The following is a 16,909-nucleotide window of genomic DNA, read 5'->3' as shown; positions in this document are numbered from 1 at the left end:
CACTCGCATTAACACATTTCTTGTTTTTTAGTATCGGTAAATTTCGTTCCTCATGCTAAAAAGTGATTGTTTCAAAACATTCTGCAAATATTATAAATATATGAATATTTCCAAGACAATTTTAATTAAAAACCATTTTATTTATTGTTACAATTTTTGATATTTTATTTACGTAAAAATAAAATATTTGGACATATGATTTAATATAACAAATTAATAATAACCTTCATTCAAAAATTTGATTGATTCTTAAACTTGTCTAATGTTGCGAACTCTTAAAACCTGAGCGATTAATGCTCTTAAGAGTAAATTGTTATTACTTCACGACCTCCTCCACGAACCATTAATACTTTTTCAAGACCCTCCGTCAAAACTTCCAGGAATTCCATATCTAAATTTATAAAACAAGAAAATGTGAGAGTTGCTTTAAGGATTCTTAATTTGTCGCGTGGTGATGTACTTACAATTGCTTTCACGTTCCGGTCTCACTTCCCTTGGAGGACCCGGTAAATTCATTATGACCAATTGGGCATCTTGTGATTTCTCCACTATAACTTCGTTTAATTTTATTGCCGTGTGCATGCGACGAACATTGAATTCATCTCTGTAAACAAAGAATTAGGAAATTTCACAAAATTAGTAAGCTAAAAATTTTGGACTGGAATACGAAAAAACACAATATGAGATCATATTTTAAAAGTGTAAATGATTAAAAAAACAGATAAGCAATATGGTTTTATTACATTATCTCATAATATGCTAAATAATCATTTAGTCGGCACTTACGGCTTTACACTTGATTTCAAGTTTCCGTCAGCTTTCTCAGTTGACTCGTCTTTATTAGATGTAATATCAGGTGTTTCCGAGCTCTCCGGACCATCTGAATCAATTGAATTACGTTTTTCCTCATTGTGAGTATCCTGCATCGTATGAAATTAGTAAAATTCATTATATAATTATTATTATCTGATATTCAGAAATTCGCATTTGTAATTTATCCAGTGCGCATTAAAAACATAACAAAAATAAATTATACTTGGAAATAAAACTTAACGATGAAGAACTTTGAAATGACATTGAAGTTTAAGGCCATGAAATATTTTAATGCCAAAAATGTCAGTATAATATTTGTTTGTCTGTTATCTTATTGTTCATTTTTTTTTGTTTAACACGCTTAATAAATATTTATTTAGTTTCTTATCGTATATTATGATTATTTGTAGGATTATATCGTATACATACGTGGTGTATATCTTCGATGGTAGGATCGGCAAACCGAACTTTCGACGCTGTTTTAATGGCGTCGTAATGGTGGTCTACAATTGTTTGAACCTGAAATTGTTAGCGTAAAGTATTTACATACATATACATACATACATTCGTGTGTGCGCAGCATGAATTAGACCCCTTATGTTTGGCGTTTGGGCCAACTTGTGCCGAGACTAAACACCAAACTAATTTGATTCGATTGGGAGTTTCATTACTCAATTTTGTTCAATAGCAATTTAAAATACAAAAAATTAATCGATGTAATTGAGTTGGTGTCAAATCTTTAAACACAAGTGCGTCTTATAAACAATATTGTGTAGTCTACTTATGTATATTATCAGGAACAATGCTGGTTCTTACGGAAGATATTCTAATGCACCTTAACTTTAACTACATATGTATGTTGAGAAGCTATGGACTTAAGAAAGCTCACGCTTTTACTTATTATTTTAACAGAAATATTGTGCATACATACATACATATGTATGCATAACCATACGATCATACATGCAACACCTACATATGTACATATAGACTCGTGCAAAAAAGATAAATATAATGAAAAAAAAACCTTAAAAAAAGGAACTGTTGCGACAACGACTGTAAAATACAATCTGTCTAAGGTATGATTGATTTTATTTTTTCTCTTTATAAAAGCAATGCTAAGTGCAGATCAAAATTAGCTTTTCCATTCCGCGGAAACATATAATTTCATACTTAAATATAAAGAAAAGTTCGATGATATATTCAATAACCTGAGACGGATTTATTTGAAGCAACAGACGGAACTGTACAAATCAAGCATATGATTCCTAGACTCCTTATATATGAATGACTGAATGACTTGTAAGATATTCATATTCATGCAATGTGACGCTAGAGTATAGCACAGACACCCGTGTACGCACATCTATAAGTATAAGTAATATGTTTTTATGGAGGTGACTATAATGACAATCACGAAATACCATGATGAAGAGAGTGTGAGGCAAGCAATAGTTCGGTACACATGTATGTAGATGTATGTATTATATAGTACTTATGATAATATCAACAGATATGCCTCGAATATTATATATAGTACATCTATAGACACTGAGAGGTTGATATAATTTCGAAATTTCATATTGTTTTTTTTGCTTTACCAAAGATAATTTATTATCACTGGGTGTTTCCTTATAATCCATTATAGTTTGAACCTTTGATCAAATATACAAAGTTTGAAATTTTTAAATTGATCTCAGTATTAGATAGAAATAGTTTTATTATAGAACAAATCGTTGAGGTAACAATTAAAAAGAGGAGCAATCAATTCATGAAATTAAATAAAAGTGCGACAAAACCATAAATCGTCCTATGCAGTTAATGGTAGCATCTGAATAGAATGTACGAGTATGTAATATGATGTATGTATAATTGATTTACATATATAAATGGAATGAGATGATCATAAGGCAAGGGTACTCACTACGTTGGAGTTCTCTTTTTTGTTTAAGCCTAATGCGCGTAGCATTTGATTGCGCTGTTCCATCATGAGAGTTCTCTCATACGTGTAAGCCGAAATATCGCTATTGTTCTGCAAAATAGATTGATTGATTGATTGATTGAATAATTGATGTAATGATGTAATGGGAGCGTACCATTTCAACGACTTCAACATCCGCTTCAATGCGCAGATGGTAAAGGAATGTCTTCAGATCTTTCTTCATTTGAATTGAATTGTCTTCGATTTGAGCAACCGTGAAAATGCGAAGTTTGCAATTGCGCCATGTCCTATGCTGCTTTAGCAGGAATGGCAGTAGCATTAGAAGTCCACCATCGTGGACAATCCACCAAATATCAATATTGCCGCCAATCTATAAAACCAAAAAATCAAAAATAACAAACAAGTGTTAATCGCAACACTTTTGGTTGTAGTTCTTGCGCTCTCACTTTGTGATTGGACTCGGGATAAAAGTTGATTCCCTTGGGCACAATCAGCGCCATGTGGCAGGCAGCAACAGTGCGCACAGTTTGAATGAAAGTCTTCCAGCTATAGCGACCCTCCTGACGCCAGCTATATGGCCAGCCAATGATCACGGTATTTGGTTTCATGCCACCAAGGCCAATTGTCTGAATGCTGTGTCGTTAATCAAGTAAAGTCAAGTAATCAATCAATCAATTACAAAAGTTTGCTTAAAATATGTTATTCGAGCTTACACTGAGCTGAGTCCTTCGCCAATTTCCTGGGAAACGAGCACATCGCAGAAGCCCTTGACCTTCTCGTCCGTCATGTATTTGCGAAGCGTAGTCTTGGCATCGACTGCCTTATTGGAGATTTTTGTGTGATCGCCTTTTATCACAGACACGCAAATTGTCAGACCCTTGCCCGCCTTTAGTTGCGTGGCAAACGAGAAGATTTTCCTGTACTTCGGCACCAAGTTGTCATTCAGTTTCGAAAGCACCAAAATTTGTGGACGCCAATTTTTCGTATGTGGTGGGCCTTCCTCCAGCCGTTGCAGTGAATATCTAGCTGCCGTTAGTGCCATACCGCGGATGCCATCGCCCCATTCCTTCTCAGCACTGGAAATGCAAAAAAAGAAGCAAAATACTCAATCAGTCAGTCATTCACAATCGAAATTAAGTGTTTTCAAAGCATGATTTAACTTATTTGATTTTGTAAAGTTAATCAATTTTATTGATCAATCATACTACTGCCAAATTTTTAGAATGTACTTAGACAATCATAATTACACTTTGTTCTCTTCAAAACTTGCTGCCATCTTCTTTTCATTTCGATTCTTACTTTGCTTAATTGAGTGACCAACCACTGATACATTAAGGCTCTAAATTGTGCTCCTAATTTGAGTACAATTTTATTGATGTTGCTTGGTGTAAGACTTACCCACGATATTCGATGTATTTATAGATGATAATTGCCATGCTGATGGCAATGAGTGCAAAGTACCACGATGTCATGATCATCACTGATATGCACAGGGTCAGGCCGATCAGTGACAGACTCCAGTGATAGAACTTGAAGCGTGGTCGCCAATTCGGCGTTCGCAGCAACGTTTGAACCGCGCACGCTAAGTTCACAAAGCCGTAACACATCAGGAAAAACATTGACAGCAATGGAGCCAACAGATCGACGTTGCCTGCGTGAAGATCATAAAAAAAAGATACAATTCATTTGTAATATTATTTCAATTGATAAATTATTGAATAATCATTATTACCGAGCAAAATGCCGCACTGGCAAATGACAAGCGTTAATAGCAACGCTCGTACTGGCTCGCCGCGCTTTGAAGACTTGGCGAATGGTGCCAAGAAAGGTATGATTTCATCCTTGGCTATGGCTTGCAGAAGACGGGGAGCGCCCGTCAAACTCTGCAGACCAGCGCCCAGGGTGGAAAGGAACGAACCAATCAAGATGACCCACTGATTGGGCCACGCAATGTTTGCTACCACCAATTTCCCTCCAATCGACTGACCAAACCTGTGAGGCCACAAAGGAATTAAAGTAAGAACAACAAATGTGAGAACATGGATCCGAAAGTGTTAGTAAATATAGCAATATATAAATGTTGTAGATGGTATGGCAAACTCACTTGTCGCGCAGCAGTAAATTATCCACAGTTCCGGCAAAGAAGAGTACACTCGATAGATAGACAGTACTTGTGGTGAGAATGGCGCAAATTGTGCCAATTGGAATACTCTTCTGTGCATCAGCCAGATCTCCCGAACGGTTCGATCCAGCCATAATGCCTAAGCAGAGTTTAATGATTTAGGCTAAGTGAAGTGTTTGATTTGAGAATCGTTTACCTGTCACTGAGGGAAAGAAAATGCCAATGAGCAGCGTGAACGAGGTCGTAATGTCGGCCATAATTTGATTGTACGATTGGCCACTACCGTTGTCAATATCCTCTGATTTTTGACCATACGCAATGAATTGTCCTTTGTCCAAAAATGATGGCAGTATATTGTCATAGAAGACGCCGCTGGCGAGACCCTTAATGCCCTTGACCTTTGTTACGTTGTTTTCTGGAAATTAAAATGATTGCATTAGTAAGGTCGGGTCGTTGACTACTCACTAGTTTGACATACTCATGAAATATTCTTCGCACATGTTATTCGGACAGTACAAGTCGTGTAGCAAAGGATCCTCCTTTGTGCAGTTATCGATGGGGATGTCCTTGAGCACACGCTTTCCCAGCACGCACAGGCTAAAATATCAGTTTAAATTACATTAAACATTCATTCGAAAAATCATTATGTTCCGCAACGTACTAAAGCTTCTCATTGCCGTGTATGTTGTCGAAGATGCCCACGTAGACTGCAATGATGGAGAAGATAACACAGGCCAAGGCAACCGTGGCAAACTTGTTCACAAACTTTACGCCCAGAAATACAATGAGACCTAAAGAAGAAAAGACTTAATGTATATCGAATGTTACCAGGGAACGCTATTTGGGCACTTACCCATGAACAGCAGCAGAATTGTGCCATAGACGCGGAAGTTATTGTACATGGCCTCTGCATCCTTGGTAAAGTCCCCAAATATGGATGCCCACGGAGCCATGTAAGTCTACGATAACGAAAGAATATTATTGGACATGATGAATAGTAAAACTTAATCAAAACATGATAGCAAACGTCTGCTAAATAAATCTCAAACTATTGTAGAAATTTTAGTCTCACAAAACTTTTATTGCAGTTGTGTTAAGACTCATATAACTTTGTTAACTAAACTCTATATTGAATCACTTACCAATACGATTTCAACGGCGCCGACAATGTACATTGCCGCCGCCAGCGTTGTCCCCGTATAAAACAACATCCCCACTGCGCCGCCGAACTCAGGACCAAGTGATCTAAAGGAGAAGAGTGTTAGCTAAGAGATCAGTGAGCTAAAGTTAGTTAAGTTACCGAGATATCATAAAGTAACTGCCGCCCGCCGGAACCACCCCGTTCGTTGCAATTGCCGACATGGATATCGCCGTAAGCATAGTCTAGAAAGGAAATGTGACTTATTCAAAGGAGATCTGGCAAAATATCAAAGGTTTCTTTATGCTTACCACACAACAGCAGGTCAACACAATCAAGAAGCCACAAACCGCGCCAGCGGTTCCAACAACCCATGTTAATCGAATGAACAAGATTACACCAAAGATGTTCTGAATGCACGGCAAGAATACGCCAATTAACGTTCCTAATCACGGTAAATTTCAATTTATAAAAGTGTTTGCGTTCTATAGAGGGGGAGATATTCACCCATGCGAGCTGATGGCGGCGCTGGCTTGGCATCAGGATCGGTGGCAGCTGGTATCGTGTTTTCATAATTGGCAATTGATGAAATGAATGTTGAGATGTGAGGCCGCGTCTCCAGATCATCGTCGTATAGGTACAAGTTGGGGTCGATTGTTGATTTCTGATTCTCCTCCGCACTGTGCACATCGCGTGAATCTGTTACTCCCGTAAAATTATAAAAGGAAGAATTTCAAAATAATGAATCGTTGTAAATTTATGCGTAAAATTATGCGATTTTTGCATTCACGTATTATTTATAATAGTTGTTGTAACATATTAACATTATTATTATAAGCATAGTCTTTACAGCACGATCGTATCTACGCACAAGTATAAGTATATTTGGAGCATTTACTTATACATTTGAACTGCTTGATAAGCTGTATGGAAAATGATCGTTACCGCTATCGTTCTTTATATCTAATCACACTCTTCTTGTACAAAAATATATAATATAACTTAAACATATATTTCATTAAACAGTTTCTTGTTACAAAAATCTTATTACTACAAACAGCTATTAAAATGATATCGTTTTTTTGATTACATATGAAATAATAAAATCAAACATTTTCTGATCGCATAAGGGAAATTATGCCATTGCACTGCTTTCCTTTAAAATACTTTTTAGGTGATCTTATACGTGTAAGTTAAATTATAATTACGTAAGTTATACGTGATTGCACTGCTTGTACTCGCACCTATAACTTATAAAGCAGTGTATCGGGCATAAACTGCTTTCCTGACCTTCACAATGGTTAATAAGTCTATTAACGGTTACTATTTAACATAAGCACGTAAGTAAAAACTACTGAAAATTATTGAACATTTGCAGACAAGGAAAATCTTCATGTAATAGGTGTTAACATAACATAATAACCACTCCCAGTTGCAGCTATCGGGCTCATATTCATACCTGCAAGCTTGGTGTCGGAAGTTCCATTGTGTTCAGAAGGCATTATGTTCATGTCGTCGGTGTCATCCTTTTCATTATTACATTGCATGTTACCGGATTAGTGTAAAAAAATTACACTACACTCTGCGCCCAGATCGCGATAAATCAATTCAATATAGCCAACACTTTTTTTTGTTTTGGGCGTTATACAGACAACATATAAATTATTATTATTATGTAATGCAAAGCAATTTCAATTGGCGACCAGCTATAAAATTCGATTTTCCCTTGAAGAGACTTTCATTTTTAATTTCCTTTTTTGGCTATACAAAATATGAAAAAACTTCTTAAAGTTAATGAAATAAAATTTGCAAAACAATTAAAGCTACTCTTTCTTTTTTTGTCAGTATTCAGCAATTCCCTGTTTCACTTTAATGGCAGACAAGAGAATTGGGCCAGCTACCTCGCAAATATGAAGCTTGCAAATAAAATCTAGGTCAAGAATTTTAAGCCCACCAAGATTATTAAGCATATAAACTATTGGGAAATACAAAAATTAAGTTTCAACAAACTCGACGAACACTTCAAATTGAAAAGCGATTTTGATATTGGTCTTGAAAATTGAACGCACTTTGATTTAGGTTGAGAATTATTATTAAATCCTTTACAATTTTGCCAGTAGGGATTCTGCAGTGAGTGTTGAATTGTTGGATATGAATCTGAATTTTATGTAACTTTGCACATCGTTTTGTCGTTTGAATTGAATTGATTTTTTAGAATTTTTTGAATGCAGCGAGGACGCTAAAAATTGTGATATTTTTGTGCGAATTGAATAGAATAGAAAAACTTAAGAAAACTGGTTTGTATGCTACCGAATAAAAATTATGTTGCCCAGGACTCTGAGCATTAAACTTGAGATGAAAACGAAAGCTTCTGTCTACACACAATTTCACCCCGAGAGCAACAGAGAGAGAGAGAGAAAGCCAATTGCAGATGCCAACGTTTGCAAATCCTTGTTGTCCTCCTCCCTCCCACTCCCACTCGCGCTCACATTGCTTTGCACACCTCTTTACACAGCATCAGATGGGTGTTGAGAGTCAGAAAAAGCCCGCACACATTTGGTGAGCTGCTGCTCTCAAAGCTCGTTGAAGTGAGCTTTAATGTGCAGGTTGCGGTAAATGTGTCAGCGGGACATCTGGGACGTATATGTATAATATACGCACATGCATACTCACATATGTACATACTGTAAATGTATATTTGTGTAGCCCACACATATACAGCAGATACAAATCTTAACCTATTAGCATACTAATGCATTGATGTTGTCAGTATTTATTACATACAATCACACAAGTATTACAGGTCTGAATAATGTGTGAATAACAAGTGAAAGAGCGAGCTGCTTTTAAGACGCACTGCTTGAGTGAATCAAGCAAACCCAGCAATCAGTTTATAGGGCACAGCATTATTCTATTCACAGGACATTAGTAACTCATAAACTACCTTGTAAATCATCTTGTGTATCGCCTAAAAGTTTTCCACTCGCCGATTCATCCTGCAGATAATCCAATACAGTCTCTTCGTCTGTTTTTGTAACTTGAAATCTATCCGGCATAGTTGTAGCTTTGCAGCACTCTGAAACAAAGACTTGAAACTTATAATATATTGTATTATTTAATCGCTCTTAAATATTAAATTGTTTTTACATAAATGTGTACTTCTACATATATGTACAGACATTTATATGTATGTGCATACATAGGTATGCACGCACAAGTCTGCTTTCACAAAACGATAAGCATAAGAACTAACAAACAGACTCCTATCTTGCTAACTTGTCCGTAGATTGAAATTGTGAATATCCTTATTACTGTTTTTCACATTCGACGAACATAAGCAACAACACTTTGCCCAACACCCCTAATGACATACATATGTATGTATGATCAATTGGTACTCACACACACGTACATATATATGTGTGAGCATCTACCCATACATATGTATATGCACGTACATCTGTATGTATAAGTCGGTGTTTCTGTGTAAAATTGACACCTTCTGATCGACTACACTATCTTTATCTTTTTGAGCACGTACATATGTATATAAGTATGTACATATGAATAAGTAACTACATTATAAGAGTGCTGATATTACTATAAAAAAGTCATGAAAATATATACCTATAGTACTTACATACATATATCATATGCAAGAAACAGAATTAAAAATTTGTAATTGATAAAAATAAACACTTTGGTAATACTGAATTAGATATTACTTAATGCATGAACTTATCGCAAATCAAGTGGAACATTTACACCAAAGCCCATGTATGTATATACGTACATACATATGTGCACTTGTCCAGGCAAATAGAGGTACATTCACGCATCGATATGTACATATGTATGCACACATCGACATCAACACTTAAAAGTGAATTAATCAAAAGTACCCGTTCTGCCAACAAAGCTGCATATATGTATATACGTACATACATAAATATACATATATGTGTGTGTGTGTTTGTAAGTACACGCACACACGTGCGTGTATTTCCAACCACTTACACACCAATGTATACGCAGAGGAACGTACACATATTCAAATATGCACACATACATACAGATGCGTCTGTCTATGCATATGCATTAAAATGATATTTACTTGAGCAAGCGCCTTTTCTCCAAAGTGAACAATAACCGGAAAATTGTTGTGAACTTCCTTATTTTGTTATGTTGTAAAATACTGCAGCTTAGTGCACATTTATTTTTCTAATATTATGCGAACTTTTCAATTGTACGAATAAAATTAAACTATCATATTGAAGGCGCATGAGTAACAGAAAACAATTTTCTACTGTATATAATTTGGAGTCGCGAGTTGGCGGAAATACTGTTGTATTAATGAAAAAAGTAACTGAAAAACAGAAGTCGAGCATTTAGGACACCACTCGATGGATACCGATTGTACTTTAGAAAACCAAAACCATTATATATGTACACATATAAATATATATATGTATGTAGGTACATACATATGTACATATACATAATAATAAATGTCATACTCACATGCTTACAAATTGTGTTTGTTTCATTATGAATGAAAGTGAATACATATATGTTTGTTTGTATTTATAATGCTTTCTATCGGAAACATGTACCTATCTTTATATATATGTATGTATATAGATACATTTTTAAGTGTATGTATGTAATTAATTATTATTATCTGCTCATAAAACAGACAAAAAAGTTAACACCTGTATGTAAACGTCGCGTATATCATAAAAATAATATCGATATCATGCACTTCGACTATTGATTGTATTAGCATATGGATATTGCATGTCATACATACATACATATGTATGTATATACAAATTTGTAAGCGTGTGTGCTAGAGTACATGTGATCTCTAAGCGTGCAAAGTATATTCAATACATGATCGATCTGAATTAGTTTGCGAAGTAATCCTTGTTTACTTATATCGAAGAATATGTACGTGAGAAAAGAATTGTCATAATTTATATATGCAAAAATAGATCATGTTGAGGTATTATAGTATTAGCATAAAATGACATATTCGATCCCATAATGAATGTACCTAAACCACATCATGTTCATGTTTTTATTCATTTTGCAAGAACTGAACTAAAAATATTCCGGTTTGTGTTCATAATTAGATTCCAATTGTAATTCATGAAACGAACTAGTTGGAATCAGTTCTTAAGGGTGCAAAATAATTGTAATGAATTTGAGTGTCAAAATCATCAATAATTATAGGGGTCCGGTTCTAGATATTTACAAAACCTATATTATACAAATATTTATTTAAATTCATTAAATAAAATACATTTCCATATTTAATTAAATATAAAAAAGTCGAAACTATTTGTGATTAGTTCTGTTTGTTTTTTAATATGCACAAAGTGACGAGTATAAAAGTTATAGGTCTTTGTTCTCATTTCCCAATTTAAATTACTAGAATAAATATTATTACTACTATAAAAATCTTTTATAAAATAAAAATGTATTGTATAAAATCCCAACATGTTTATTTTTGTCCATATCCATTCAATGCCGAAGATAGGCATTAATAAAGATTTATCAATCTAAACATTAAGAAGGAGGTAGAGCCCATAATGTCGCTGTTTTGTCCGCAGACGTTGAAATAAAGGAAAAATCGGTCGGATGCCATCTGATTGTGATCGCCTTGTCTTTATGCCTTGCCACAACCACTGACGCGAGATCGTTTGCCAGATCCCCCTGTAAATCGGTCAGCTTGATAGTGTTGTCGTAACTACATGTGAGCATATAGTAAGCAGAAGGTGAGAATCGAACGCATCTGAAACATGAATTGAAATATGTATTTATGATTTTCGTGTAAGATTATGACAAATCGATGATTTACCTGATCTCAGCATCGTGTGGATAGAAACGCTGTATAATCCTATTACCACGTATATCATAGAGAAGGCAAGCACTATCTGCGTGTCCTGAGACAAGAAGTCGGCCTGTTGGATCCACACAAACAGCTGTTACTGGAGAATTTTGCAGTGCTCCCCCCTTGTACTCATTGTCGAATGAGTTGACCGCAACGTTCACTCGGAGATCCCAAAACCGTATCGTTTGATCCTGTGAATAACAAAATAATTCTAAGAGCAATTGGACATAATCATAAATAACAACTATCACTATTATCGTAAGGGTTTCTGAAACTCTGGTTTCGATCGCATCATAAACTGGCTTTACCTTGGTCACACTTAAATTAAGGAAGGCGAAGTTTTCACTCTTATAATAGTTTAGGGTATTCCAAATGATTACCTGGGATCCCGATACGAACATGGCATTGTTCCAGCTGTAAAGCGATGAAATGTGTCCAGTGTGACCACTAAACACTTGGAAGGGCATTCCCGTCAAACAATCGGTGACGTAGATCTTACAATCGCCTGCTCCTCCACTGACCAGCAACCGTGATTTCGTCGATGAGTTATTGAGAAAACACATGTCTCTCACAGTGCCATCGTGCATGTTAAGTTCGACCTCATGGCCCACCAGCTGATTGGTGTCTTTATTGAAGCGCATGTACTTGATAGTTTTGTCATTGGACCCAGTGGCAATGAGTTCGCCATCCGCAGACCAGCAAGTACAATAAATAGAGCCTCTGTGATGTTTTGTCCGTTTGCACAACACCGAGGGCGGATAAGTCTGTTGATCTTGTCTAATAAATGAGTTAAAATAAATTCAATGAATTGGCTAAATGGGTAACGTATACCTTAGCTTGGAGAGCTGTGGATACTGGCAAATTCGAAATGTCTTCGAATTTGAACCCACGGCGTAGAGTTTGCCATCTGGATGGAAATCAACACTACGAATCGCCTGCGAGTCAGATATCGTCGTCACAGCTACGAAGTGGGAACGATCGTCATTCTGCATCATGAAATGTAAAGTTAAGTGAAAAGTATAAGTTCAAAGAATTTCATGCAGATTTACTCTTCTTATACTTCTTATACACTCCTCTATTTGTCTACAAAAGCCTTAAACATCCAAATTTGGTAAGATTAGCTCATATATAAACTCATCGACATATTTTAACGAAAATTTGATATATAGTGATTTTACAAATTTTGACAATAATTAATTTTTTACAAAATCTAACGGTAAAGTTTTGTCAAACTAAGATATGCTAACAAAAAATTCATATTAACTGAAGTCAAAAGCCATAAATGCTTACGTCTGCTGAACATTTGCAGTTCTGCCACTAAAACTTTAACAACTTTAGCGTTTACGAACCTCTCTTAAATTTGTGTCTCTCTCGTCAGTATTCATTAAGTTATAAAAAGAAAAATTATTATTATTATTTTTTTAATATATTGAATTAAAGTTTGTGAAATAACACAAACTTTGGGCTAGGCACACGTTAGTAATATCCAATACGAATATCGTTTGCTATTAAAACGTATCAGAGGAGTTCTTAAAATGAAAGTAATTGCAAGTGTTGTAAAATATTTAATTATTTTAAAATCAACAATTCCAACTCTTTATTAGGTAAATATTTATTTAAGATGATAAAATAAAAGCTTTTTAAATAAATATATTTAAAAATATTTCAAAATTGAAAAAAATTCAAAGTAATATTGATATAATTTCGTACGATATTATTTATTTTTTTTAATAGCTAATTACAAAAAAATAGACTAACTTATTGTATTTTCACAATTTTTTATTTTTTACGAAAAACGATGTGAACAATTCCTGTAATACATAAGAATTTCATATTCATTTGTTATCGACGCTGTTTTCACATCTCACAGGGTGGTTCGGTCACGGACACGATTTTCACAAATGAAAAAAAATATTTTTGAATAGCACATCATAATTTTATTTAAAATTATTATTTAAAAAATATTTCATAATTTTTTAAAGGTTTCGTATACAAAAAAGACAAAAGCAACTATATTTAAGTAAATTTTTAAACATAATAAATGTATTAACTAGATAAGACTTATTAAATGCTTAATTTAGCAACAAATTGAGTAATATATTGTTTACTAGTAATGAAATTAATATATTATAAATATATTTTGCCTGCAATAATGAAGTTATTAATACTAACGAGTCTATTCTCTATATTACGTTGTTTTTTTTAAATATAAAATGTTGCGCCTTTTCAATAGGAAACCGGTATTTTGCGGTATATTTTAAACTTTACCTCAACTAAGGGTACGGTCACGCTACAGTTAATAAAAACATTGTTGAATCGGTAAATGGAAGAAGGTGATCGTGCAGCAAAGAAGCAGAAAATGTCGGCTCTGGAACAACTTAAGAAAATAACTACCATCGTCGCCGATACCGGTGACTTTGAAGGTAAGTTCCATAATCTAATTTAATTAAAAACAGAGCAGTAGATTTACAAACTCTTGTAGCAACCTGTTGTACATGTGCTTTTGTATGTATATACATACATATATATGCATACATACATATGTTGTCTGTTTGTTTAATATTGTAATGTTGACTTTTTAATGCAACTAATTTGAAGTTAGTAATTGTTATGTTACAATTAGTAATTGTAATATATACATCTACTCCGCAATGTAAGTCCGATTTCAATGTGACTTCTAATGCCATTATAAATGCGCTTATTTCTATGAAGTTCAAATAAAAGTTATAGTCGAAGGTGAGTCCGACTTTTGTTTGACCTTATGCATGTGAAGTGTATACGTGTGGATGAGTATAGAATAAACCAAAAATGAAAGTAATATACTGATAAGGTTCTTAAGGTCGAAAATGTTAAGGTGAAAAGATGAATGTTTTGCACAAATATCCAAAATTGAAAAATAAAATGCTGTGAACGCATTTTATGATGAATGCTTAAATTGCACTTTTAAGAAATGCCAATTGATGATTTTTTTTTTTTTAATATTTAAGTCCTAATAATAATTATTTCTACTGTTTGCTTGTTAATGCTAACATCTAACCCCTTGCTCAATTTATTTTAGCTATCAATATCTATAAGCCTACCGATGCAACAACTAACCCATCGCTTATTTTGTCTGCGTCAACTATGGAACGCTATCAATATCTAGTTCGCAGTGCTGTTGATTATGGAAAATCTAAAGCAGGGTAATGTACTGCGTTTTTCAAAAATATCTAAAATGTTGAATTTATAAGCTTTTGCGAGTTTGTTCAATACATAAAGTTGCAACTATTTCAAGCACTACAATTTCAACAAAACGGTGTTCTTTCAAACTAACTCATTACTCAAACTTGCAGATCTTTGGAAAATCAAGTAGCTGAAGCCATGGATTATCTCTGCGTCTTGTTTGGCTGTGAGATTTTAAAAATCGTTCCTGGACGCGTTTCCACTGAAATTGATGCTCGCATTTCGTTTGACACTGAGAAAAGTGTGGCCAAGGCATTGAAATTGATAGATTTGTACAAATCCTTTGGCATCGATAAGGAGCGCATTTTGATTAAACTTGCTTCCACTTGGGAGGGTATCAAGGCCGCCGAAATTTTGGAAAAGAAACACGGCGTACATTGCAATCTCACGCTGCTGTTCTCATTTGGTCAGGCTGTCGCTTGCGCCGAAGCTGGCGTTACGCTGATCTCGCCATTTGTCGGTCGAATCTTGGATTGGTATGTGGCAAATACAGAATCAAAGAAATTTGAACCTCTTCAGGATCCCGGAGTGGTTTCTGTGACGAACATTTACAATTACTACAAGAAATTCGGTTATAAAACTTTGGTAATGGGCGCATCATTCAGAAATATTGGTGAAATTAAGGCGCTAGCTGGATGCGATTTGCTCACAATCAGCCCATCGTTGCTGAAGGAACTGGAGAACGATGTGAGCGCTGTGAAACCGCATTTGTCGGTAAACAATGCTAAACTACAGGATATTGAGAAGATTTCAGTGAACGAGAGCAAATTCAGATGGTTTCTCAACGAAGATGCCATGGCAAATGATAAGCTATCAGAAGGCATTAGGAAATTCGCTGTGGATACGGTGAAACTAGAAAATCTTATTAAGAAGCAATTTGCTTAAGCTTCTTAGTTTGTGTTTTGGTAGTTCAGGTGTAATGTAATGTGAAAATTGACAAAGTGAATTCCTTGCATTTACTTAAATAAACATATTTTTTATATCGAAACATACTTTTATTATCAAACAAACAATCAAACAAATTCTACAGTTCTTTAAAGTTGTGCTCAAATTGAGCGAGAGAAATGGAATAAATTTTCGAAGGGTCTGATTCTTATATTCAAGTTAAAGTTATATTGCGTATTAATTTATAGAACAGATAGATGACAGCAATTTGCCTTTCATGATTCAAATACCTTTTCATCTTAATCTCAGTTAACAAAATTTAATAACACTGCAGATATCCATTTGATAAAAAAAAGTGAGAACATGCCATCAACTTTAATCTTTGGATCAATGTGCTTATGTAAAACGACCTAAATAATATAAACGGGAACCGTTTTGAAATGCATAGGTGGGGAATATTGGAACCAGGCAAAAAGAATTTTCAAAAAAGAAATACGTAGTAAGCATTATATATGAATATACATACATATGTACATGAATGTGAAGCGTGTCTGTCGCTGAGCAAAATGAGCAAAGTCCCAGACCCTTGCCAACTTTCAAGAGAGGCTACATTTTTGCCTAAATATGTATGTATGTGTAAGTACTTTATGTGTATTCACATGCGAACATTACAGATTGACATGTATTTGTATACATAATTTCATTGATCGTACATTTACATGCTTAAAATTATTATCGATGTGTTTGTATGTGCATTAATACATATATTTGTATATGAGTATGTCTACATACATATGTATGTACATACATGCATTCATCTTTTTTTGATTGGCAATGTACAGAGTAAGTCAAAATAGCTAGGAAGCCAACCCAATTACATTTTTACTGTAG

The 16,909-nt window shown here is 34.6% G+C and overlaps 3 protein-coding genes and 1 long non-coding RNA gene across 9 annotated transcripts; 2 read left to right on the top strand and 2 right to left on the bottom strand.

The window, feature by feature from the left end:
* Positions 1–135: 135 nt before the first annotated feature.
* On the bottom strand, positions 136–10,282 carry LOC133841421 (solute carrier family 12 member 6). Of its 6 annotated transcripts, none has more exons than XM_062273871.1 (22): positions 10,130–10,282; positions 8,960–9,091; positions 6,523–6,714; positions 6,327–6,460; positions 6,178–6,260; positions 6,020–6,122; positions 5,731–5,836; positions 5,539–5,668; positions 5,356–5,474; positions 5,074–5,292; positions 4,860–5,016; positions 4,488–4,747; positions 4,154–4,406; positions 3,469–3,831; positions 3,202–3,388; positions 2,910–3,125; positions 2,738–2,845; positions 2,415–2,468; positions 1,243–1,332; positions 787–920; positions 465–604; positions 136–391 (listed from the first exon to the last, which is right to left on the bottom strand). In XM_062273871.1, the coding sequence occupies exons 2-22, from the start codon at positions 9,069–9,071 to the stop codon at positions 300–302; spliced, it is 3,252 nt and encodes a 1,083-aa protein (XP_062129855.1). In that variant the 5' UTR covers positions 9,072–9,091; positions 10,130–10,282; the 3' UTR covers positions 136–299. The 6 variants fall into 6 exon arrangements, with proteins under 6 accessions (XP_062129855.1, XP_062129856.1, XP_062129857.1 ...); XM_062273872.1 differs by lacking the exons at positions 8,960–9,091; positions 10,130–10,282 and adding exons at positions 7,475–7,638; positions 8,085–8,315; XM_062273873.1 differs by lacking the exon at positions 2,415–2,468.
* On the top strand, positions 4,666–5,203 carry LOC133841423 (uncharacterized). Its single transcript, XR_009894305.1, has 2 exons — positions 4,666–4,786; positions 4,842–5,203. It is a non-coding gene; the product is annotated as an uncharacterized LOC133841423 (long non-coding RNA).
* A 1,076-nt stretch (positions 10,283–11,358) lies between the features above and the next one.
* LOC133841422 (WD repeat-containing protein 47) lies at positions 11,359–13,408 on the bottom strand. The gene is made up of 5 exons (XM_062273878.1): positions 13,261–13,408; positions 12,743–12,897; positions 12,292–12,688; positions 11,879–12,102; positions 11,359–11,812 (listed from the first exon to the last, which is right to left on the bottom strand). Exons 1-5 carry the CDS (start codon positions 13,294–13,296, stop codon positions 11,587–11,589), a joined length of 1,038 nt encoding a protein of 345 aa, XP_062129862.1. The 5' UTR covers positions 13,297–13,408; the 3' UTR covers positions 11,359–11,586.
* Positions 13,409–14,177: 769 nt separating this feature from the next.
* On the top strand, positions 14,178–16,121 carry LOC133846083 (probable transaldolase). Its single transcript, XM_062280828.1, has 3 exons — positions 14,178–14,334; positions 14,970–15,093; positions 15,244–16,121. Exons 1-3 carry the CDS (start codon positions 14,235–14,237, stop codon positions 16,016–16,018), a joined length of 999 nt encoding a protein of 332 aa, XP_062136812.1. The 5' UTR covers positions 14,178–14,234; the 3' UTR covers positions 16,019–16,121.
* Positions 16,122–16,909: the final 788 nt, after the last annotated feature.

This window comes from Drosophila sulfurigaster, chromosome 3 (assembly GCF_023558435.1).
Source record: "Drosophila sulfurigaster albostrigata strain 15112-1811.04 chromosome 3, ASM2355843v2, whole genome shotgun sequence".
In the NCBI taxonomy this organism is placed as follows: Eukaryota; Metazoa; Arthropoda; class Insecta; order Diptera; family Drosophilidae; genus Drosophila; species Drosophila sulfurigaster.
Note: the sequence above shows the minus strand (reverse complement) of the source record. Positions and strands in the feature narration are given on the sequence as shown.

Excerpts from the sequence above, each read along its gene's own strand:
- LOC133841421 (XM_062273871.1), bottom strand. The coding sequence starts at position 9,071 with ATGCCGGATAGATTTCAAGTTACAAAAACAGACGAAGAGACTGTATTG. Across the intron at positions 6,261-6,326 it reads TGTTGACCTGCTGTTGTGTG|ACTATGCTTACGGCGATATC; the intron begins GTAAGCATAAAG and ends TTTCCTTTCTAG. Across the intron at positions 605-786 it reads TTGAAATCAAGTGTAAAGCC|AGATGAATTCAATGTTCGTC; the intron begins GTAAGTGCCGAC and ends CTTTGTTTACAG.
- LOC133846083 (XM_062280828.1), top strand. The coding sequence starts at position 14,235 with ATGGAAGAAGGTGATCGTGCAGCAAAGAAGCAGAAAATGTCGGCTCTG. Across the intron at positions 14,335-14,969 it reads CGATACCGGTGACTTTGAAG|CTATCAATATCTATAAGCCT; the intron begins GTAAGTTCCATA and ends AATTTATTTTAG. Across the intron at positions 15,094-15,243 it reads TATGGAAAATCTAAAGCAGG|ATCTTTGGAAAATCAAGTAG; the intron begins GTAATGTACTGC and ends TCAAACTTGCAG.
- LOC133841422 (XM_062273878.1), bottom strand. The coding sequence starts at position 13,296 with ATGAATACTGACGAGAGAGACACAAATTTAAGAGAG. Across the intron at positions 12,689-12,742 it reads CCACAGCTCTCCAAGCTAAG|ACAAGATCAACAGACTTATC; the intron begins GTATACGTTACC and ends CTCATTTATTAG. Across the intron at positions 12,103-12,291 it reads TGTTCGTATCGGGATCCCAG|GATCAAACGATACGGTTTTG; the intron begins GTAATCATTTGG and ends TGTTATTCACAG.